Source organism: Oculina patagonica, chromosome 8 (genome assembly GCF_052425735.1).
Source record: "Oculina patagonica isolate OP01 chromosome 8, crgOcupat, whole genome shotgun sequence".
Taxonomy (NCBI): Eukaryota; Metazoa; Cnidaria; class Anthozoa; order Scleractinia; family Oculinidae; genus Oculina; species Oculina patagonica.
The window spans coordinates 26,875,070-26,899,936 of NC_135765.1; the positions used below are offsets into that span (position 1 = coordinate 26,875,070).

The 24,867-nt window shown below is 41.5% G+C and overlaps 1 protein-coding gene and 1 pseudogene across 2 annotated transcripts in view; one reads left to right on the forward strand and one right to left on the reverse strand.

Moving 5' to 3' along the window:
• The first annotated feature begins 3,353 nt into the window (after positions 1-3,353).
• LOC144663687 (uncharacterized) overlaps positions 3,354-24,867 on the forward strand; it is a 46,857-nt pseudogene continuing 25,343 nt past the window's right edge. The window contains exons 1-5 of the transcript XR_013572649.1: positions 3,354-3,433; positions 6,736-7,431; positions 17,177-17,824; positions 18,681-18,869; positions 19,354-19,377. The product of XR_013572649.1 is annotated as an uncharacterized LOC144663687 (transcript). The remainder of the gene's footprint in view (positions 3,434-6,735; positions 7,432-17,176; positions 17,825-18,680; positions 18,870-19,353; positions 19,378-24,867) is intronic.
• Positions 8,582-16,335, reverse strand: LOC144663683 (uncharacterized). The gene is made up of 2 exons (XM_078524702.1): positions 16,141-16,335; positions 8,582-15,935 (listed from the first exon to the last, which is right to left on the reverse strand). Exon 2 carries the CDS (start codon positions 15,786-15,788, stop codon positions 9,192-9,194), a length of 6,597 nt encoding a protein of 2,198 aa, XP_078380828.1. The 5' UTR covers positions 15,789-15,935; positions 16,141-16,335; the 3' UTR covers positions 8,582-9,191.

Sequence of the window (24,867 nt, forward strand, 5' to 3'; positions counted from 1 at the left end):
GCCCCGTAAGCTTTTTTCTCTGTCCTTCCGCCGAAGCAAAAAAACACAACCTGATTACACATTAACCCAAAAGTCGACCAAGTGTGCCTGCAACGATTTCCTGTCAAAACTAAAATGAAAACCATTGCGGTATGCGTCACCCGTAGCGGTTTTGTAGCAACCCCGAGCTATCCCCGTCTTTTTGGCCGCGCCAGGAGACTACGCTCTAGGACGACCAAAGGGTAAACCTTAAATCGGCCACGCCCGATTAATAAATAATGACCTCTGCCATTAACTATGAACATGGGCGATCCAAGCGATCGTGATCGCCTCAATCGCTACAGACGTTAGCGATCGAAAGTGTAATGTTTTATATCGCCCCAATCGCAAGAAAACGATGGAGCGATTTTAAGAGAACTTGCCTTTAGAAGCTGGATATCTCAGTAACAAAATAGATTTGTGACAATACATTACTAGGCTATTTAGACGATCCTGTTTCATGGTTGTATTTCAGCCCATTAACAAAAGGTTTCTTTTATTTTTTGTCATATATACATGCGCTACACACGGGTTTTTCTGATTCCTGTCTCATAGTGCTTTTTAGGTTGTTCTTTAAAGTTAAAGGGGAGACAATATACGGAAAATGATGCCGCGGACCTCTCCTAGGAGCATTTTGGGGAGAAGAGTTTAACCCTAACGTTATGCAATCCAGCCATACACGATCCCATAGTTAGTAAATTTGTGCATTGATAAACCAACTACTGGTACTTCTGGCACTAAAATATATATTTCTTTTTTTTTTGGGGGGGGGGGAGGGGCAGAACCCCTTACCAAATTTTTGTTTGGGGAGACAGACCTTCCCCCCTCCTACTTTCCCTCCCGTGACTTGTTGCGTGACCAGGAAAAGACATTTTAAGTCACTCGTCAGGAGCGTTCTTGTCTGGGCAGAACCCTTTTACCAAATTTTTGTTTGGGGGGCTACAGACCCCCCCCCCCCTCCTCCTTTCCCTCCCGTGACTTGTTGCGTGACCAGGGAAAGACATTTTAAGTCACTCGTCAGGAGCGTTCTTGTCTGGGCAGAACCCTTTTAACAAATTTTTGTTTGGGGGGCTACAGACCTTCCCCCCTCCTACTTTCCCTCCCGTGACTTGTTGCGTGACCAGGAAAAGACATTTTAAGTCACTCGTCAGGAGCGTTCTTGTCTGGGCAGAACCCTTTTACCAAATTTTTGTTTGGGGGGCTACAGACCTCCCCCCCCCCCCTCCTCCTTTCCCTCCTGTGACTTGTTGCGTGACCAGGGAAAGACATTTTAAGTCACTCGTCAGGAGCGTTCTTGTCTGGGCAGAACCCTTTACCAAATTTTTGTTTGGGGGGCTACAGACCTTCCCCCCCCCTCCTCCTTTCCCTCCCGTGACTTGTTGCGTGACCAGGGAAAGACATTTTAAGTCACTCATCAGGAGCGTTCTAGTCTGAGTAGTATAAAACTTTTCTAAACGAGATGGGGAAGGCAGGATACTAAGGTAGGCTGATACACAGGCTAGTCTGGCTAAGGGCGTACAAACGTTGGTTAGGAAACTAAGTTTCATCGCTAGCAAGAAATGGGACGACTGCGCTGACATTTTAGATCATGCCAAGACAACTGAGAAAGCTTTATCTAAGCTACTTATTTATTCAAACGTTTATAAAGCAAATTAACGAGGTTAGATAAGAAGTGCTGACACCATCCGCAATTGATCTGCACACGGATCAAAACATCACCAGGCGAGTTCGTTCAGCCAGATGAGATGATATGTTAAATTTAGAAGCCTGCAAGATTCAAGTACCTCGGCACTAGGTTGAGTCAATTTTCAAACCGGTGGAGGAAGAAGTATCTTTGTTAGATCTGCGCAAATTTAATAAATGTTAGTCAGAAAAAGAAAACGATCAAGTGGAAGATGTAGATGCAACAGACGAGAAAGAAAAGAAAAGGGTGGAGTGGAAAATGGGAGTGGTGGAAGGCCTAGTACAGTTAACTCCTCTATAACGGACACCTTCGGGACCATCATTTAGTGTCCGTAATAGAGAAATTCCGTAGTAGCGAGATTTATTTTCAGTAATTCTTATTCGCCGGGACTTCATCTCCTGCCCGTAATAGCGAGGTGTCCGCAAGGCGAGAGTTGACTGTAACAGGGACAGATGGAATCGCTAGAGCTAATGTCAGAGTTATAACAAAGGGGAAAACGACCTTCACCTCTCCAGAAGAGTGGAAAACTCTATCCGTTTAGCCTACGTAGCTGGCGGTTTTGTTGGGGTTTAAATTAAAGCGCGCACAAACAAGTAACAAACCTTCCAGCTACGCAGGCTAAATTCGAAATAAGTGGACGAATGAAAAACTTTATTAGGGTCAAAACCACATAGCTAGGGAAGAATCCCTTACTAATTTGTGGACACATGATTAAAAAATACAAAAATGTGACAATTAATAATATTAAAAACTGTGTTAAATATCAATAGTAATATAAAAATCTAATACTACATTAATTCAAAAAATAGTTGGTCTAAAAGTGTACAAATATAATTATAATCGCTATATAAATGTATAAATGTTAAAAAAATGATATGATGCTGAATAAAAAATTATACAGTAAATCCGTTTGAGATTCGGAGCAAAGTTTGAGATTACGAACAAATGTTTGTAATCGCGGTATAGAAATCCTAAAAAGAATGTCCCTCATCAAAATGCGGCTCTAGATACCAGATGGAGGTCAGACCCGGGGGGGGGGGGACTCCGATATGACAGGGACGGGGATGCTCGTAGTCTCGCTTAGAATGTAAATTTCGGACTTTGGTTCTCGCTTAGGGTGTTCTGAAGAAAATGGCAATAGTTTTTAGCCGTCAGAGTCTCGTTTAGGGTTACACACGAAAAAAAAATACAAATATAACTTCTTTTTTCAGAATTTTGGTACCTTTTAGAGTTCTAAAATAGCTTGAATCACGCCCAGATTGGTCTCTTTTAGGGGTTCATTTCAACATTTCCGACAATCATTCCCTTCTCTTTAACATGGGAGTACCCCCCCCCCCCCCGGAGGTCAGAAGTAATGTTTCAATCGCAGAAGAGTCAAGGAGGGGAGTAGTGCAGTTATATTTCCATTCGAGATTACTTTGATCTATTACCCGTTTTACTGAGTTGTAGTGTTGGTTGTCTGAGAACCCGTATTAGCCGAATTTTAGGTAACTTTCTTCAAAGATTGTTTTAAAGTAAAACAAGGCCGAAAACAGGTATTCCTGCGTAGGAGTCTGGGTTGCCTGTGTAAATAAATGGCCCAATCAGTGCAAGCTTTGAAGGCTACCTCTTTGGGGAAGACTAAGTTCCAGTCATCCAGTGTTGACAAAAATGGCGGCAGCGAAGGTGTGGCGGAAGTAACAAGCGTCTTTAGCTACGTTTTATTCCCAAAGGAAGGCACTTCACTGTCAGGTAATTAGTGTTTTACTTTTGTTAGGCTGTGGCTTTTGGTCTCTGTTGCTTTTACGAGGATGTAATGGTTTACAGCGCCAGTAGTGCGATCAGACAGCTTTTCTGCACTGTAGCGTTAACTGAACACTTCAGTCAACCATTTCTGTTTTCCAGAAACGTTTTGGAACTTTCCCAGCGGGGATTTGGATAGGCTAAGAAATAATTTGACGTTTTCCTTTAGTTCTGTTTTATCCTTTTGAGATAAGGAGAACTCAAGTTCGCAGTATCATATTTATTTGATTCACATTGCATAATAGACCATTTTACAGTTGTCCGCTTAGTGACCTGGCCTTTGAATGGAAGTGAGGCTGGAGGTGACCTTGTTTTGATACAGACCTCACTGCTTTTGTAGTGTAAATCATGTTGTTCTGATGCAAACTAGTTTGCATTTACATGATAAAGCATAGAGGTTTGTATCAATGCAAGGTCACCTCCAGCCTCACTACCATTCAAAGGCCAGGTAACTTAGCAGGCAACTGTAAAATGGACTATTGTTCACAGTAAGCACTCAAATTCTTTCACACACCCACACATAAACTTAAAAAATATCATAATCACGCATAAATTACCTTCAGCCATGCAGAACAAGACTGTCAAGATGTTTGCATAATTAAGCGTGGTTTTGTGGAATTATCCTCCCTATTAAATATTATATGTGTATTAAACTTACTTCAAATGCTGGCCACCCAATTCTAGATGTTTCAGAAATGTAGCTCAACAAAGTCTGCTGTTATTTTATGAATCTCCATGTGTTGCACACTAGAGATGTCACACCTGACCACTTTTCAAATAATTTTAATTATCAAGGATTGTTTATTTAAATTGCATACATGTAAAGCTATGTAAGAGCGAAGTTTGTGCCATCTGTGGCAGTTTAACACAAGCCGAGGCCTTTATAATTTTGCTTTCCTGCAAAATCCGAACATGAATATTACAATATAGTTATTGCAAGTGCAAAGCGCAAATTGATCCCAAGCTCCCTAAAAATGTTTATAAAGTTTTTGACATAACCCACGCGAAGACTACCATGCAGACAGGTGGTTCAATGAGGCAGAACACAAGAGACACCTCATTTATAGTCATGTTCTTCTGCCCCCTTGAAATAATTGACATAAAAATATTGGGCGTGTTTAAAACGCGAAATGGCGAAACGGCGAAATGACGAAATGGCAAAATGTTAAGATAAATACACGTAAATAATATAGTTTGGTTTCCTTTTGAACTTCAAGGTAGTTCTGTTTACATGTCTAGACTGAATTATTTCTAGGGAACATTTCAATGTTCTGGCCCAGGAATATAATGAATACTTGTCACTTATCACAACGCCAAATTGAACATATTGCTGAAAGGTCGCAGCACACCAGGATATTTTTTTCATTTAGTACTTGCCAAGTTGTCTATCAGTATCTGCACTGCACTACAGTCAGCTTACATTGTATCGAAGGACTGATATAGACATCGAATCGAACGTTACTCCGTTTCTGTGCAAAGAGCGTTTGCCACTGATACCGTGTATGAACTTTATCGCAAAGTAGGTTTAGTTTTGTTAATCCATTTCTTTTGAATGTTGGAGCTCAAAGCATTACTTCATAGCCGAGACTCAGTGGCAAATACGAGATAAACAAATCATTTTCTTCTGATGTCTAAACGAAATGCCGACATCTCGATCAAGAATGTCCTAGGCGTATCAAACAGGGAGAGACTGGAATCCAAATTACCCACAGGTTCGAGACCGGTCTTCGTGACAGAGAATTTGTGATTGCAGTTTCTTTTATTTTTCAGGACTTATCTACAAGGATGAATTCGGCAACATATGAAAATTCCAGTACAACGGTAATATCTTATAACTTTGGCTTTTATCTTCAGTATCATTTCGCCGTTTCGCCAAAAATATTGGCAACTCACTCACTTACATTACATTAAGTGACAAATGGAGTTTCCATACTGAGCTCTACAAATTTCAGTTGAACGTTTCGGCAAATACGGTAACTCAACAACAGAATACAAGAGAAATGCATGTGGTCTAAGCTAAAAATAAATACACGAAACAATACACAATGCACAAAACCTTCGAGTGAAATTAAAAGTGCCCCTACGCGTCAAGCATTAGCTTATTGAATTAATGCTATTTTTATTATCCAATTATAGGTTGGTGCCATTCCTGTATTTAGCCGCTACTCAAGTAAGGTGTGGCGGAAGTAATCGGCATTTGTAACTACTTTTGGTTCCCAAAGGAAGACACTTTCTCTCAGGTAATTAGTGTTTTGCTTTTGCAAGGCTGTGCTTTTTAATCAATGTTGTCATTTGTGAAGGTGTAAATGGTTTGCAATGCCAGTAGTGATAGTAAACAGTGTTTCGGCGGTCAGGCGATGTAAAAATGAAACTGCACTGTAGCATTAACTAAACAGTTAACTATTCCTCTTTCCATAAATTGTTCTTTAGATCTTTTTTAGTGATGGAATTAATATGTTTTTTCAAGAGGGGCTTGGAGTATGCAAAATAATTTTGGAACTTCCAGAGTGGAGGTTTATTTTTTCTAAATTGTTTTCATGATAAAGCACCTTCCAATAATGTTATGGCCAAGGTAAACTTTTGAATAAAGTAATTATTAATTTAATGTGTAATTTCTTCGAATTGTGCTCGGTCTTACTATAAGTTATGCAATTTGAGATTGCTTATACAAAATCACACTGGCCGGTGTGTAATATTAGGTAATAAATTATCAGAAGCCCTGACTGTTGTGCGTCGATCCCACGCATAGGTATGAAAAAGCTTGCGTCCTTTCAGAATTTTGTGTGTAAATTACGCACACCTGTGGGTAAATGGGAACTCTGGTCTTAAGCTTGGTTTACAAGCCAAAGGTGCGACGCAAATGCATGCAAGTACAAATGAAAGTGATGTTGACACATACAATGCGGAGACAAGGAACGTAAGATATGCAGACAAAGTTTGAGCGTTTTCCAAGGTGGCAGACAAGTCTTACTTTGCTTGCTTGTGTTTGTGTTTGTGTTTTCATTTGTGTTTAGCAATGTTCAGATGTGAAGCAAGTGCAAATTAATGCAAGCACAAGTGAAGTGCAAGAAAATATGGACAATTCTCCACTCCTTGTGCTTGCATTTGTGTTTGCATTTTCAGTTTGCATTGTAATTTTTTGCTATGTTTTTCTTTGAATTTGTGCTTGCATTTGCCTAGTTGCATTTGCATCGCTTGTGAAACCAGCCCTTTAAGTTATTAATTTTTCTTCAATTTTTTTTTCTTTTTAGAGAACATTGTCTTCATGGCTTCTGCAGCACCATCCTTTCCTTCCACTAAAGAAACAACCAATTACGCACGGTTGTGTCGCCTTCTGGTTGATGTTGGATCACAGGTTCTAAGGGAGACCTTTGACAGGGTACGTCCACCTGGAAGTCTTCACACAATTTTGGCTGATCCTGCAGTTCATGCTAAACTACAATCACTTCGAAAGAAGAAAGTCCTTAATCCGTCACAATGGGGCAAACTGTATCCTGCCATGAAATCTTCAGTTTCATCTGGGAACTTTGACACCACGCTATTGGTACTTCTTCTTAGGAATATTTGCAGCCTGGTTCCTCCTGCCACTGGCTGGGATAGCCTTCCTCTGGTAACAGACGTAACCCCCGAGGCTGACATTGCTCGCATCAAGTTCCACAGGAACACAGTTTACGGTCATGCAACTGAAGCTTCAGTTGATGATGCAACATTTGGTGTCTACTGGAATGACATCAGAGTCACCTTGGTGCGACTGGGAGGTGCAAACTACCAAGATGCTATTAACGACCTTGAAAAAGAATGTATGGACCCTGATTTTGAGGAACACTACCGAGGTCTTCTTAGACAGTGGGTGAAGGATGAGGCGAGCATCAAGGACAAATTAGATGAGCTCAATAGAAAGCTAGAAGACTTCATGAGCAATGCTGAAAAAAGGCCAACGTTAGAAGGTCAGTGTATGATTTAAAAACATACATGTGTACATGTAGATTAATAAACTAATAAGCCTGAAGGTGGCTTGAATGGATTTTTAGGGGCAATGCTGCTCTCAAATTTGGGAATTACATTATGTAACTATGTTGTTTGGGAATTAACTATTATTAACACCAGTCATGACAAATTTTGGTCTTTATGTGATACAGCTCTGGTGATAATTTTTCAATAGCATTGTTAATGGCAACATAGTTGATTCCCAAACTTGAGTAGTGTTACCGCTAATAAAAATTCAGTCAAGCCCCCTTAATTAAGGTCTGGGCAGAGATAACCTGTTTTTTTTGGTTGTGTTTTTTTGCCTGTGTTAATCTCCTATTTGAGGTGCAAAATTGCTAGTGGTGCATTTATTAGCTAGGGGATGTGACTAGAATTTACATATGGTATATAAAGCAAAAAGAAGTATATTGTTTTTCTGAACACAGGCGGCCCAAGCTCACAATAAGAGGAGTTTATACAGTTATTCATATGTTAATTGTATGCAAAAACGTAACTCTCGCCTTGCACCATATGGAGGTGTTGTGTTACGGCGGGTTGCACTTATGTTTATGTAAAAGCCAAGCTCTTGATGATGAGATTTTACTCTAATTTAAAATTACCCAGAAATATGTTGCAATTTTTAAATAAAAATCAATTTTTTCCTCTCGCGCCGTCTTATTTGATGTAAACAGACAATTAGCCGATTTATTTGTGCGGTAAGCCTGACATGTTCGTGCGCGATAAGGCTAAGGGCTCCGCACGCGAGCGGTGTTTTGTTACATGATGACCGTTGTCCGTTGGGTCGAATGTAAATTTCAAAAATATAAGGATTTGTATGGAACGAAACGAAGGTGGTTAGCAAGCCAAATATGTTGGAAAATTTTTCAATAAAAATGACTTACCTTGCCTCTACGACGCTGTTGGTGAAGTTTGCGTCCTCCCTGGGCAGTTCGTTGGCGATTTAATGCCATTTCAGCCGATTTTCTCTACCAAAAGAAGGAGAAGGCTGTACACTAGTTCTTCAGGAGGCATGCCTTCTGGAGCGAAAAATCCTACTTCCAAATTGTAGCGGCAATAGGTAAATGACTGAGTTGAAATCCATATCGAAAGCACAAACACCACGACGTAGAATTAATGCGGTGATCTTTTAATTATGGTCCAACACGTAAAAACTGAAAGAGGATACAATAACCAAACTGTACTTAAACTAAAGCTAAATTGATCCGAAGTGCAATACAATAAAGGTCACTTAAGCCATTCGATAAATTATTACATAACAAAGAAACTAATCACTAGTGAAATCGCTCTATAAAGACGAATAAAAACGATTGACAAAAACTACAAAACAATTACAAGTCAATAGCAAAATGTTCGTACCTCTATCCCGATCTTGGGGCGAAAACGGTCACAGAAAATAGGAAATATCTCAAGATAACTGGAGAAACTTCTGGTGCTATCGCAAGAAATAGAGCACCGCCGACAACTAAAGGCACGAGGTAACACTACGCTTCACTGCACATGACTCGTGACGTAACCGGAAATAATGTAACGCAAAAGTAACGCAATGCGGGCGCTACATGGCTCCTCTAAATTGGCTTGCAAATTTATAAAAAATAACATGCAAAGAAACAAAAATGACAACAACAAAAAAGAAACTTAATCAAGGAAGTAATAATCATCAATAGTGTTCAAAATGTTCAGTGTTCAATGTTCAGCAACTCAAAGGTCCGTTCATAGGGCTTCATGTACTCATCGTTTCTGGCTCCTCGGCGGGGATCCCGGTCTTCGGTTGGTCTTCATCGCAGGGAACAAGAAGAACAAGCTTCTGTACAGGTCTGTACAGATACACAGGTGGTTTGGATCTCTTTCCGCATCTGTCAAGGGAGGAGTCCGCAACTAACAACTTCACTTTTCTCACAAGGGCATCGTCACTTGGGTAAGTTTCCACCACACGTGCAAGGCGCCACTGGTTGCGAGGTAGCCCTTCGTCCTTGATGATCACAACATCGTCTTCCTTTACGTTCCTGCCAGGTCTGACCCATTTCTGTCTCGCCTGCAGCGCCTGGAGAAAGTCGGTCTTCCTTTTCGCCCAGAATTCGTTCACCAAGTACTGTACACGGCGCCATCTCTTCTTGGAGTAGAGATCTGCTCGCTGAAAGGACCCTGGAGGAGGGAGGACAACACTTGACTTCATGGTGAGCAGCTGATTAGGAGTCAGTGGTTCAGGACATTCTGGAGAATTCAGGTCGTCTACTGTCAGTGGGCGGCAGTTTACGATGGCCTCAGCTTCTTTCATGAAGATGGATAGGGATTCAGTGTCGAGCTGCGCTCCATGGCGAAGGAGAAGAGCCTCCAGTACATTTCGCACGGTTCGAATCTGGCGTTCCCATACGCCTCCCATATGGCTTGCATGGGGCACATTCATCTTGTAGGTTATCCAGTCGCAATTTCTCTTCAGAAGTTCTTGCCTCAGTTTGTTTTGATCGAGCTCTTCGAGGGCCTGTTGGAGGTCGTTCTTCGCACCCACAAAATTCGTTCCTTGGTCCGATCGCAATTGGCGGACTGGGCCACGACTACCAACAAAGCGGCGGTAAGCACAGATGAATGAGTCTGCTGTCAGAGAATTGGCAACTTCTAAGTGGACTGCTCTTGACGCCATACAGGTGAAGAGAACCCCATATCTCTTGAGCTGACGACGCCCTTCCTTAACGTACCAAGGGCCAAAGTAGTCAACCGCGCAATACGAAAACGGGGGTGCAGGTTGGACTCGATCTTCTGGGAGGTTAGCCATCCTTTGTTCTTGCACTGATCCTCTCAACTTTCGGCAACAGACACATCGTGAAATGTGGTTGGATACAGTGGACTTTCCACCGATGATCCAGAATCCTGCTGATCTGATCCGATTTAGCGTCATTCCACACCCTTGATGCTCTATGGAATCATGGTAATGAGAAATGATGAGGCCTGTCACATGCCCTTTCTTTGGGAGAATTACGGGGTGTCTTTCTGCCGTCGTCAGATCAGCGTGCTTCAGGCGGCCGCCAACTCGAAGTACACCATCTTTATCAAGAAAAGGGTCAAGCCTGTAGAGAGTGCTACTTTTCTTCATGGCCCTGGAGGTGTTGCGGTCTTGAGAGCCTTGTACATCAGCAGTACAGAGCAGGTTAATTTCGTCCTTAAATGCTTCTCTTTGGACGGCCTTGATGATCTCCACCTCTGCATTTTGAAGCTCCTGAATGTCGACTGGAACATACTGGTTCGTCTTAGAGTGCTTAGTCTTCGCAGAATGGGCACCATGTGTCATCTTGGGAACCAAGGTGCAAACTTCTTCCGTTTCCACTTGGGTTTCTTGCTTATGCTCGGTTTGAAACCTTTTCTGAAGGCGAAGGCAGACAGCGACTGCTCTTTTAGCCTTGAACCAACTGGAGAAATACTTCAGGCGTTCGGGGAGGGTGAAGCGTTCTTGAATTTGGGTGGCCATTGTCGAGATCTTTCTTACTTCAGGATCATCGGAAGAAATGTACGTGGGTCCCATGTCATCAAGCAAGCCTTGATCTTCTAATGGTTTCCAAAGGAACTCAGGGCCGTTCCACCAACGCGAGTTTTCAATAAGATCCTGTGCATTTTGGCCGCGTGATGCATCATCTGCTGGATTCATCTCTGATTCCACGTACTTCCACTGACTGGGTAAGGTGCTATCCCGGATCTGCTGGACTCTATTGGCGACAAACACATGAAATCGCCTTGCATCATTGGAGATGTAGCCAATAACAACTTTACTATCAGTCCAGAACACCTCTTGGATTTCGTCATACTCAAGTTCCTTTTGTAGGATTGTGCTGGTCTTCACTAATACCAATGCAGCTGTCAGCTCAAGTCTTGGGATTGTCACAGGCTTTAACGGTGCTACACGAGATTTGGCCATCACCAGGGAACAATGTATCTGGTCAGATTGATTGGTAAGCCTGAGATAGGAGCATTGCCCATAAGCATCTTTGCTGGCTTCTGAGAAATGATGGAGTTCCACAGATTTGAGCTCTCCAAAACCTTCTGGCTTGTAACACCTGGGGATCTTGAGGTTTGTTAACAGTGGCAGATCAGTTCTCCACCTTTTCCATCTTGCTCTAAGCGGTTCTGGAACCTGGTCATCCCAATCTGCTCCATCTTTACATAGCTCCTGAAGGATACTCTTTCCAACCAGGATGAAGGGGGCAAGCATACCAAGGGGATCAAATACAGAGCTAACGGTAGACAGGATGCCTCTTCTTGTTAAGGGTTGGTCCTTCAGCTCAACTCTAAACTGTAATGTGTCAGACTCGATGCACCATTGGACACCAAGAGCCCGCTCGATAGGAAGGGTGTCTTTGCTAATATCCAGGTTTTGGAGATCCTTCGAACGATCTTCATGGGGTATTGCATCAATCACAGCCTTGTGATTTGAGACGAACTTGTGCAGGTTGAAGCCGCCCTTTGCACACAACTTCTTTGTATTCTTGACCAGGCTAATAGCTGCTTCGGGTGTAGGCACTGACTTCAACCCATCGTCAACGTAAAAGTCGTTCTTCACAAAGCTGGCTGCATCACTTCCACATTGGCCTTCGTAGTCACTTGCGGTCGTTTTTAGTGCGAAGTTTGCGCAACCGGGCGATGATGTTGCCCCAAACAGGTGAACAGTCATTCTGTATTCGGTTGGTTCGTCCTTGATGTCGCCATTTTCCCACCAAAGGAAGCGAAGAAAATTGCGATGTTCCGGGTTGACGTTCACCTGGTGAAACATGCCCTCAATATCGCATGTGAGGGCCACTGGTTCTTGTCGGAATCTACACAGCACACCAACGAGATTGTTGGTGAGCTCTGGTCCTTGGAGGAGGTGACGGTTGAGGCACTCGCCGGCAAACTCTACACTGCAGTCGAACACCACCCTTATCTTCTCGGGCTTCTTCGGGTGGTAAACCCCATGGTGCGGAATGTACCAGATTTGGCCATTGTTGAGAGTAATCTCTTCAGGTGGTACTCTTTCAGCATAGCCCCGGTTAATGACTTCTTCCATGAACAGGAGGTAGTCCCTTCTATAACGGCTATCATTTTGGAGTCTTCTCTTGAGCTTGTTTAATCGATTTAAAGCTACCTCCCTGTTGTTTGGTAACTTGAGAGATTCTTCTCTTAATGGTAGGGGCAGTTCGTAATGATTGTCCTTCCCTTGGTGAACACCGTCCGTCATCTTCTTCATAAATTTTCTATCTTCAAAGGAAAATGGTTTCTCCTCCGGCCTTGTCTCGACAAAGTCCTGCTCGAACATCTTGGTTATCTGAAGTGGGTTTAGTATCTCCTTAGTGTGCGTCTTAAAGGTGAAGTGACAGGTCTTCTTTGGGTCATGCTGTACTTCACGTCTAATAATGCGGTTTACTCCCAGTTCTTCACACTCGCAAGCATCAGGTGAAACCATGCCAATTACTCCCCAACCGAGAGCGGTTCTCTTCGCATAAGGATCATCATCGCTCCCTGGAATTACCTCCCTTGGCTTGATGGCACGCGCACAGTTAATTCCCAGGAGCAAACCAACATCTAAGCTGTCATTGTATGGCATGAGGTGATCGGCAATCCTCTTAAGGTGTGGCCACTTGCGCGCTGTTTCTGGCCTAGGTATTTGACTACGCTTGGCTGGGATGATGTTTCTTGTGTAAGTTCGGGGAAGGGAAATCTCTGTATCTTCGTTCACACCACGTATCTTCTGGCTTGTAATGTTTTCTTCGGCTAGGACTGTAGATAACTTCAGGTGAACTTCAGGACCATCGACATTAAGCTTCTCGAGAGCGGTTTGTTTAACGAAGCAGGCATCAGATTGATCGTCAAGCAATGCATACACCATTATCTTGTTTTCTGTATTACTTTCGTGATGGAGCCACACTGGAACAATGAGGGAGTGCGAAATAGGCTCGGCAAGGCTGATTGGATCACGCACCTCTATACGGTGGACTACTGGGTTCCTGCGTAGTGGTTCTTGATTTTGTGGCTGATCTTGCACTATCCAGTCACCATGAAGGGCAGTCGGATGTCTGCGACTGCAGGTCCTGCAGTTCTTTCTCCCGTTACACTCCTTCGATGTATGACCCCACTTGAGACATGCCCAGCAAAGTGCGTTGCTTTGAATAAACTTCCTTCTGTCAGGAAGAGATATCTTGAGAAACTTCACACAAGAGTCAAGTTCATGACTGTCCTTACAAAATGTGCAGACGATTCTTTTACCACCACTGGTACCTTGATTGCCTTCCTTAGCAACACCTGGGTTCTCTTCGGAGGAAGAAGTCGCAAAGGTCCTCAAGTCAGTGCTTAACTTGTCCCGTAAAGTGTTCCTTGCTCTGAGGTTTTCACCTCTTTCCTTGTTCTCGTCTGCTTTCAGTGCCTGGAAGGAAGTCACGGGATTGCACGAGATTCTTGCCTCCCTTGATACAAACTTGCAGAATTCTGCGAAGGGCGGATAACCAGACTTGTTTGCCTGCATTCTCCTCTGAGGTACTGAACCGTCGACGTCTATCTCATCTTCTCCTAACCACACATCGACAACCCTGCTCCATCGTACCACCACATGGTTTGGAAGCTTCCTAATCATTTTCTGATTTTCATCTGGGTCATTTAAGACATTGAGATACTGGATGGTATTCATGGCTGTGTTGCAGTGCTGCAAGAAGTCTGCAAACTTCCTCAGGGCTTGGCCATCATTAGGTGGAATTTTGGGCCAGTTGTTAATTCTCTTGCGGTAAGCATCTGCCACGATGAAGGGATTCCCAAAGCGGTCTTTAAGTATCTTCGTTGCTTTGGTAAAAGCTTCGTTGTCCTCTAAGGCTAACAGGCCGCTGATTGCTTCCTTGGCTTCTCCTGATGTGTATTTACCAAGGTAGTAAAGCCGTTCGGAGGGATTCTTAGTTTTTCCTTCGATCAGAGTTTCAAAAGACTTAATCCAATTTGGATATCGTAAGGGATTCCCCGTAAACAGCTCCGGCTCAGGGCGTGGTAGAGAATCACGGTCTTGCCTCTGAGTCAACAGGTCTGCTAATCTCTGCATGAGATTTTCTCCCGGAGAAACTGGGGTGTTTGCGATATCTGAGTTAGCAGCGGTTAACGTTTCATCAGGATATGGTTTTCTAGGAAGTCCACGTGGCTGAATTGTTCTGGGGACAAACGGTGAAGGGAGTGGATTGAAGTCTGACAAGGATGATCGTGCTGGCTGATACTGCTCTTCTGAAGTGAATGTGTGAGTCTTCGGAGCGCTGGAGAGAATGGAAAATGTGACACTGGTGTCAGCTCTGACATCTGAGTTAGGTGCACGAGGATAGAGGTCTGCTGAGGAGGGCTGGTCCACAGGTAGTACTTTATTTCTCGGAGTGGAGTTAATCAGTTTCGGTTCAAAGCCTGCCTGTGAAGGCTTAGGAGGTAAGTCCTTAGGAGGTCCCTCATCCTTCAGCAGAGAAGAGGAAGAAGTTGTTGGAGGAGTGCACAAAATGGAGTCCATTTGTGAAAGGAGATACTTTTCTAACTGATCCTCCGAACAGCTGTCGGTCGGAAGTGATTGATCTTCCTTTGTTGGACCAAAAGTTTCTTCTTCTACTCTTTTCACTGCTTCTAATTCGGCGTGTGTAGCTGCTAACTCCTTCAACATTTTAAGCTTCTTCATTTCATCTTCTTGCTTCCTCAGCCTTTCGTTCGTTTGACTTTCGGCATCGAGAAACTTTAATTCGGCTCCAAGTCGAGCTGCTTTGGCTGCCATATCGGCTATTTTCTGGAGTGAAGAACTCGAAACAGACGATTGTTTTGAGCGTCTGGAACTGCGAGAAACCTTGCTGGATGAAAAGTTCGATCGGCGCTCGTCCCTTTGCGATTGAACTGCATGGATTGTTTCCTTGAGCTGCCGCATGATTTCACGATTACGGCTATTCAGCGTGTCAAAACGGGCGTTCTGTTCTATTCTTTCATCCTCGGTTTTGAAGGTATCGTATAACACCTCGTGTGCGCTTACGAAATCATCCATACGTGCTTCTAATTTTCCTCTCTCCCTTTCTAAAACAGATATTTCTGTTTCTTCGGACAAAAGCGATTCGATTCTTTTAACTTGCTTTGTACACGCTCTATGTGCAGCTCCAAAGTCTCCTTCAAACAACTGGCGGCGATATTCCTTCATCTTATCAGTCGGCACTTTGGGACGGCTACTGTTTCGAACATCTTCGCTCGATTCCCTTGATTTCGGCGGATCTAATTGTTCGCGATCGTCGTCTTCGTCTCCTTTGTGAATTTCATCGTTTTCGGTCAGACAACGCGTATCCTCGTTTTTGTCTGAATCCATGTTTGATCGCCCAACGCGAACGAACGGAAGAGTTTTTACTGTAGCGGCAATAGGTAAATGACTGAGTTGAAATCCATATCGAAAGCACAAACACCACGACGTAGAATTAATGCGGTGATCTTTTAATTATGGTCCAACACGTAAAAACTGAAAGAGGATACAATAACCAAACTGTACTTAAACTAAAGCTAAATTGATCCGAAGTGCAATACAATAAAGGTCACTTAAGCCATTCGATAAATTATTACATAACAAAGAAACTAATCACTAGTGAAATCGCTCTATAAAGACGAATAAAAACGATTGACAAAAACTACAAAACAATTACAAGTCAATAGCAAAATGTTCGTACCTCTATCCCGATCTTGGGGCGAAAACGATCACAGAAAATAGGAAATATCTCAAGATAACTGGAGAAACTTCTGGTGCTATCGCAAGAAATAGAGCACCGCCGACAACTAAAGGCACGAGGTAACACTACGCTTCACTGCACATGACTCGTGACGTAACCGGAAATAATGTAACGCAAAAGTAACGCAATGCGGGCGCTACACAAATTCTCCAGAGACCAAAAAACCTCGACAATCTTGCAGCCCGAAGGTTGCTCTTTGCATGGAATGCCACTGCTAAACAATCCGTACATTTTCCATCACACAACTCTACATTTTTCTTCTCGAAATCTAGCCGTCTGAATTTCCCAACCGCCATGGCTAACCGTTTGAAGACACACGTTCGCTCGAAGCCTTGTCACGAGCAAACTCCGCCACGCACTTTTACTGCTGGAGACATATGGCACGGCCGTTGCTTTCCCTGTTTTGACACAGTTTCGAACTCCTCTTTCATTAATGTCGATGATATTTACTTTCCAACTTGTGCTGTCACAGCTACTCAAGCTCAAAAGAGATGCAATCGAAGTTAATTGAAAATCCAGCGCCATACAACCAAAATATTTAGCATTGATGTGTTTTCGTGGCGAACGAAGAAGTTGAAATTTCTTTGTTCTGTACTCGACATTTCATTTGCTGAAGGAAAAAATGTTGAAATTTATTGTTTCCATTCTGCTTTGTGATTGGTTAACTTTGTCTGGGTGACCCCGGTTACAGTAGCCGCACTGTAAAGAGATGAAATTGTGGGTAAGACTGAAGTATTTTTCGTTTCAATGTTTACTGAGTTTACGTTCGATGAAGAAGACTCCTGATCATGATTAGACTTGACTTTGGATTTTCTTTGATTTATGTCAAAAAACTTTTTTTCCAAAATTTCAGTTGCTCAATTCAGCGTGCGGCTTTTCTGCGGGTGTTTGCGGTATACTATTTTTCAAATTTAGCACATTTAATCTGAGTAGATGTACTAAGTCTTTTATTTCCTCATATTTATTCCTCTTCAAGACACAGAAACTAAAAGTTTGCAATGCCCACCTAGAATCAGTATCAAGATTCCAAAGATGAGCGATCTTCCTAACACCAGTTGCTCTTGGAACATTGTTGACCTCCCAATCGACATTCTGTTAATGACGGTGGAAGATTGTGAGTTCTTAAGCTGTTTTTTCTATTTGGATAAACCCTTCAAGAGCTACCACAAAGACATTGGCTATGTATACTTTGGGTCCATGGGTAGTGATCATAGAAAGAAGAGGAAAATTGCATTAATGAAGTGTTCTAAAGGTTCCGCTGATCCTGGAAGTTCTTTATCTGTTGTGAAAGATGCAGTCAGGGTACTGAGACCCAAGGCTGTATTTTCTGTTGGCACCTGCAGTGGTTTGAGTCCTGGAAAAACCAAACTAGGAGATGTGGTTGTGTCTTCAAAGCTAATAACACCTTCCTACAAAACTCCCCCGGGCAGAGATATTGGCAACCTCATCAAGCATATAGCTGATGGATGGACAGCACCTTTGGAAAACCCAGATGAGCAGGAAGTGAGAGTACACTGCGATGGGGTGGTTCTGAGTATCCAAAAGGATGACAGTGGTGGATGGCAGTACGAAGAGATTATTCAACGATATCCTGAAGCAACAGCAGTTGAGATGGAAGGCAGGGGTAAGATGTTTTCATTGTCTTCATTGTTTGTCTGTGGTGATAATATAATATACATGTATAATCTGTTTTTACTGTCTTTGTAACAGGTATTAGTAAAAAGTGAATTCTGATTTGCTTGGTAAAGATAAGGAGGTTATAAAGGCCGGGACACAATAGGCAACAAGATGCAGCGACAGGCCTCGCTGACACGTCGCCCATGTACTGCTTCCAAAACAAGACGCTAGTTTGGTACACAAGCAGAGTAGCTGTTTCCAATAGTCTTTGTGGTTTTTATCCCACAGTACTAGTATTCATTTTCTTTGTAGAACTGGATTTGCATTTTAGTTGTGGTTACATTCCATGCTGAAGATGAAAAATCCTCGGATTGCTCAGATTGTTTATCTGCCACATGTTCAGTCACCACCTTGAATGGGTTACTTTGGTATCACTGGAAATTATATGATGCTCTCTCTTTGTTAATTTTAAATCTTGTCACAGCGACCTGTCGCAGAAGTGTACACACGCTGCAACAACGCTGTTTTCCCCCATTTTGTTGCTGCGATTGGTTGCTCAAATTCAAACCTGCAGTTTGAATTTGTGCAACTGATCGCAGCGACAAAGATTTTCACAAAAATGTATCATGTCACAAGAGGCGTAATGTTGCAGCGATTTGTTGTCTGGTTTGTCTCGGCCTTAAGAATCACTTAATAGTCCAATGCAAAATTTGACGGCATCAAGCTAGTATTTCGGTATCGGATTCAAGTCTTCATAAAATATGTGGAAAAGGCGTGGGACAGGGGCCTTTTGTCAATATTGTCACCAGCGAGAGTAACCCTTTCTACAAGGTCTGTGCTAATCAAATGTTCTCGTTTTCCAGGTCTTTTTGCAGCATCTCATGATCTCAAGACAGAATGGGTTGTGGTGAAAGCCATCAAAGACTATGCAGATGGCAGTCAATCTTCAAATGATCAGACAGGAGCTTTTGCATGTGTAATGGCAGCTTCTGTTGTGGCCCACATTTTGAGTGATCCTGTCGTATTCGAAGAATGGCCCCATTATAGTCCAGGTAATGCCTTTCACCCTTTACATATTCCTTCCCTATTATTTCTTGTACACAAAAAAAAAATGTTTGGATTTTTGTTTGCAAATCGCTGTTGTTTGGTATCAGACCACTCATTAAAGTATAGGTTAAGTATGAACTCTGGGATCTCACCAGCATGGCCAAAAATACAGTCATGTAGTAATGGGAACCGATTCCAACTCTTTAGTTGTACTTTGCCTGTAAACTGTTCGAAGAGGTACTTTACCTTTGCAAGCTTTAACTTTCAGTACACTCAAACTTATCTGCATGGACACTATTATACATATTGAAAGGAGGAAAGTTAATTCAGTCCTTAAGAAACAAGAATTGATAGAGTCTCCAACTCTTCAATACAGACTCCTCTTTGCCGTCGTTGAAGCCCATATTTCACTGATCTTTAAGTGTTTTAGTGAAATAGGATATTATTTGGTTATAATTAATTTTCATTTGTTTTGATTATTTGTTGCAGATGTAAATGGATCACTTATGCCAGGTAAGAACAAAATAAAGTGGAAAAATGTAGCAGAATTGAGACATGCTGTAATGTGAAAGGATAAAGCTATTGTGTGGCCACTTATTTTATGCAGTATTAATTAAGAATTGGTTCACGCTCTAAGGGTGCGTATATATTGAGTTATGGATGCACATGGAAAGTTTGGAGAGCACAAAGTATGTGTAAAAGTTGCTCGAGGTAACTCTAGCTTCTTGAGTGCTGTGCAAACTTTCCAAGTGCATCCATAACTCGATATACACACAGCTAAAGCATGAACCAATTCTTTTAAAACATAGCAGTTCAAAGTTGTGCGTGAAAACAGGTTTTTGGGCTTTCTCAGATGCTTATGTCTATGTTATCAGGAAGCGCACCTGTTCTGTTTAGTTTTCCTGGGTGCTTTGGCAAAAGCGAAAATGCCAAATTGCAGTAAAGACTATCAGAAAGTAAGCGATGGGAACTCACAGCTATAAAACTTGACGGAGCTAAATGCAACTGCACACCTCATCTGATATACGCACGGCCGTGAGTATGTTGCGTTAAACTTTGCTAATTGGCTGTTTATCTTATAGAAAATCAAATTTTGTTAGAAAAAGGGGGGTCCCTATACTCATTCAGGAACAACAGCACCTTGTTTATACGCAATAATTCCTTTTGAAATTATCATGATTACATTAACGAGTGCTTGCTAAATTCACTTTTCTGACGATTGTGATTTGCTCTACGCTAGTAATTGAGCCATGTTTATTTTACAGAAAGAAAGTCATTACCATTTCAAAACAGGAAAAAAAGGGATCGATCATTATATTCGTTTATGAGAAATTGAGGATTTACTTCTCCGGTGACTCAAGAAAAAAGCTGTCATTTTTAATGCGCACACTAAGTAGGCCTGAAATTAAGTGCAGAAAGGATGCGTTAAGGTTCTGTACTGCCGATTTCTCCTTTTAAAGAGACAATGTCACTGTAAGCACGTGTGCGAAATTACGTTTTACAACCGCTTGAAATTTTTTTTGTCTCCTTCTTTATAGGAGACTTCTAACCGTCTTACGTTGTTTCAAAGCTAAAAGAAAGTAGATTTCTTACAACTAAATTTTGAGGTCAGTTTACGTCAAATAGCTTACAGCGCGATCCAAACAACATCATAATTTGGCAGAGCCAATCTCATGTAAATGAATAATTGAAGAAATTCTGGCAGAGCGGTTCAGAGCCACCTTAATATTTTGAAAATTTTAAGGTGTCTCTGACAATTTTTTTAATTTTTTTTTTAAGTTTTGCCAAAAGTTGGTTTATGACATGCTGATCATTATTCAAAAAATAAAAAAATGGGGGGTCACCGACCTCATTTTCAAGTTATTTGCACTGAAAGCTAAAACAAAGGATGTTTTACTAGGTTATACTGTTACTATAGTAACCAATAATGTCAAGAAAATGATGACAACTTGTCAATCAATGATTGAGCTTTTGTTTCATACCATAAGTGTAATAGGACTGGAAAATGCCTAAAACCAGGCATAACTAATCGATGACATCAATGACATCAATGAAATCAATGAGTAATCAATATGTAATCGATAGGTAATCAGTTGATTAGTCATTGATTATTGCCGATGATCAATGAGTAATCGATGACTAATCGATAGGCCACAAAATTTTTGGTTATCGATTAGTCATCGATTGCATCGATTAGTCATTAATTGCATTGATTAGTCATTGATTTCTTTTATTACTCATCGATATCATCATTCTAGTGGCTGAAAACCATATCATGACCCATGGTTACACGTTAAAAAAGCGTGGCACAAACAGTAAAAGTGTTTGCAGCTTTTCCGGTTCGCAATGTAACTGCCTATGACGGCTGTTTCCCTAAGCAGAAGCAGTCTTACTTTGCTGACAAACATCCACCGAACAAAATCTGTAACCACGTACGTCAATTCTTGTTAGCGTACCTGTACATGTTAGTTTCATTTTCAGACTGGTTGGTTTCTGTCCAGTTGTTATGTTATTAACTGCGCTGCGCAGTTCTTGCTCTGCACGGGGTTTATTAACTGCGCTGCGCAGTTCTTGCTCTGCAAGCGGTTTATTTTTCGTTTTGTCGGTGACCAGACCCAGACCTCCACTCGGTCGAGCTTGAAGTCACGCGATGTTTAGAAGCTACAAATCAGTAACAAATGGAAATTGTTTCTCTTTTTTGTCTTTATAAAGTATGTTTAGTGTGAACTATTCGATTTTGAAGCGTTTGGTTCATGGAAAATACTAAATTTCCACGCTTTCAAAGAGAAATATAATTTAGCGGGCAAGAATCTATGAATAAATACCATTACGTTGGTGGAAAAGAATGTGCTGACATGACAAGTTTCACTTTCGATCGGCTAGACCCTGAGCGAGTCATGTAATTTTTCAAAGCTATCCAGCCACCTTTCAAATCTTTGCAAAGCCATTAATCTTTTCTTACAAAATTCAGTGTGAAGTATTTTGAAGCGTTTGAATCGAAGAAAAATAATACTAAAATTTCACGCTTTAAAAAAAAATACGCTTAAGCGGGCAAGAATTTACATTTATTTACATTACATTTGTGTCCTGAAATGTACTGGCGTTGGCAAATTTTTACTTTCACAAGGCACTGATCGGCAAGAATCACGCAATGCTCTGACAGGTTTAAATCTGCCAGAAACGGAAACTAAACAAATCCTCTGGTCTAAACTTAGCATGTTTAGTGTGAAATATATGGATTTTTTATGTTATTTATTTTTGGAGCTGTGTCATCTATAGGATTTCTGAAATCTGATGGAAAACCACCGAGACAAACATGCCCTGACTTGCAAAGGTTACGTCATTGCTAAATTAATTCTCCAGGGGGCGAATTCCCATTCAGCAAAACAGATTTAATTATTTGCTCCAATATTCCATTTTCGGAGCTGGTTATTCAATCTTTAAACGGTAATTCAAGACAACACTGGTTGCTGATTTGCTTTGAATGGGCCGCTTTGCGGGCTCGCATCTAACACGCCTGCCGCGAGTTTTAAATAATCACAATGCATCTCGAGATCTCTTTTGAATTTCTTTTCTTGATGCCGCATAAGTTTTCTCCATAATTTCAAGTAGTTTGTGCCTGGTAAATCACGGTCAGTTGGACAAAGGCTTTCTTATCGTAAATCACGCTTCATGACAACGATCAACTTTTTAAAAGGAAAGAATACCGAAAGAATTTCTCACCTTTGACAATGAAAACGCTTGACTTTCTCAAAGTCGCTCGCTTCTGGTTTCCGGTTTCGCCTGCCGCGAGTCTTAAACAACTATCTCGAGATCTTTTTTTTAAGTTTCTTATAAATCTCGTCCGGAGATAGACTGATCAAGGCTTTTCTCCGTTCAAGTAGTATGCGCTTGGTAAATCGCGGTTTTGGACTAAGGCTTGCTTATCGTAAATCGCAGACAAATTTGAAGATATGGCTTGATATGTTCGTACGTGTTTCTAGACATATTTCTTCTTCCGCCACTCAGATGTCAAAAATGTGGATTTTCTTACTTCTCTGCGAGTTACTTAGTTAATTATCGCGAAGTCTTTTAAACAATTGCATTGCTTTCGGCTTTTAGACATTGTGAAATGAATAGGCCTCGAATAAAACCTGAAATTATCTTTTTCAAAATTCTGCCTAACTGCAATCAACGTTTACAAGCGTCGTTTGTTTGCTTGTTGTCATCTGTGCACGTGCTCATGCTTGGGCTGTCATCATTACCCAATCATCGTTTACTTGCGTCATCATTGACCAATCACCGTATGTCGGCATTTTACAACTCCCGATACCTACTTGCGGGCTTTCAGCTTGTCGGCATTTTACAACTCCCGAGACTATTTGCGGGCAAAAATTGATCAAATCGAGATTTTTCCCAGTATATACTATATATATACTCTATATTCGCGCGGATTACAATGATGCCTCCTCGGGTTTTGGCCTCTGGGCCAAAACCCTGCGAGGGCAATAAAGACAAAAATAGAGAAACTTTTTCCATTTGTTACTGATTTGTAGCTTCTAAACATTACGTGACTTCAAGCTCGACCGAGTGGAGGTCTGGGACAGGTCACTGACAAAACGAAAAAAAATAATAATAATAATAAACCCCGTGCAGAGCAAGAACTGCGCAGCGCAGTTAAAAATAATAATAATAATAATAAACCCCGTGCAGAGCAAGAACTGCGCAGCGCAGTTAATAAATACCATTACGTTAGTGTAAAAGAATGTCCTGACATGACAAGTTTCACTTTCGATCGGCTGACCTCGAGTCACGTAATTTTTCAAAGCTATTGTCAGCTACCTTTCAAATCTTTGCGAAGCCATTAATCCTTACTTACAAAATTTAGTGTGAAGTATTTTGAAGCGTTTGAATCGAACAAAATACTAAAATTTCACGCTTAAAAAAACACGCTTTAGCGGGCAAGAATTTACATTTATTTACATTACGTTTGTGTCCTGGAATGTGCTGGCGTTAGCAAATTTTTACTTTCACAAGGCACTGATCGGCAAAAATCACGCAATGTTCTGAAAGGTTTAAATCTGCTACAAACGGAAGCTAAACAAATCCTTTGGTCTAAACTTAGCATGTTAAGTGTGAAATGTTCGACTTTTCAGCGTTATTTATTTTTGGAGCTGTGTCATCCGATAGGATTTCTAAAATCTGATGGAAAACCACTGAGACAAACATGCCCTGACTTGCAAGGGTTACGTCATTGCTAAATTAATTATCCGAGGAATTCCCATTCAGCAAAACACAGGTCTAGTGTTTTTCTCAAATTTGATTTAATTATTTGCTCCAATATTCCATTTTCGGAGCTGGTTATTCAATCTTTAAACGGTATTTCAAGACAACACTGGATGCTGCTTTAAAATATTTTTTTGTTTCACGCATCAGGATCGTGGGAATCAGCATTAGCATATAAGAAAAATATTTAATTTAGGATGGAACTAGTCAACCATGAAATGTCACGCAAGGTATTTTTCTGCGATCTTGTTTGTTAGTCGCAACATTGTTCGACGCAGGTAAAGGGGATAAGGGGGGTGCATTTTTGTCCCCCCCCCCACATGGCTCCCCTAAAGTGCTCACGAGACCAGCGCAGTTGTAAGCTCTAAGAGCTCTTGTTAAATAAAGAGTTGGGTAAAGTGAAATATTGCACAATAATTGAGAATCATCTGTATTTGTGATTAGCACTTCACGTCTCAACATGCCGGAAGGTTATTTGACCTTTTGTGAAGGCGTAATTTCGTCTTAAACAGGAAAGAAAAATACGTCCTACACAGGTTTAAAAATTACAAACGAAGAAAATGGTACAAGAAAGCAAGAAATGTGTCTTTTGTGCGCAGTATAATAGTAGATGAGTAATCGATGGGTCATCGATGAGTAGTTAATAACATCAATACCGTAAATGATCTAATAAACGCCCGGGGCGTCTATTAAATTTTTGGGGTCTTAGGGGAGGCGTTAAATAGATATGAGGCGTTT

Excerpts from the sequence above, each read along its gene's own strand:
- LOC144663683 (XM_078524702.1), bottom strand. The coding sequence starts at position 15,788 with ATGGATTCAGACAAAAACGAGGATACGCGTTGTCTGACCGAAAACGAT.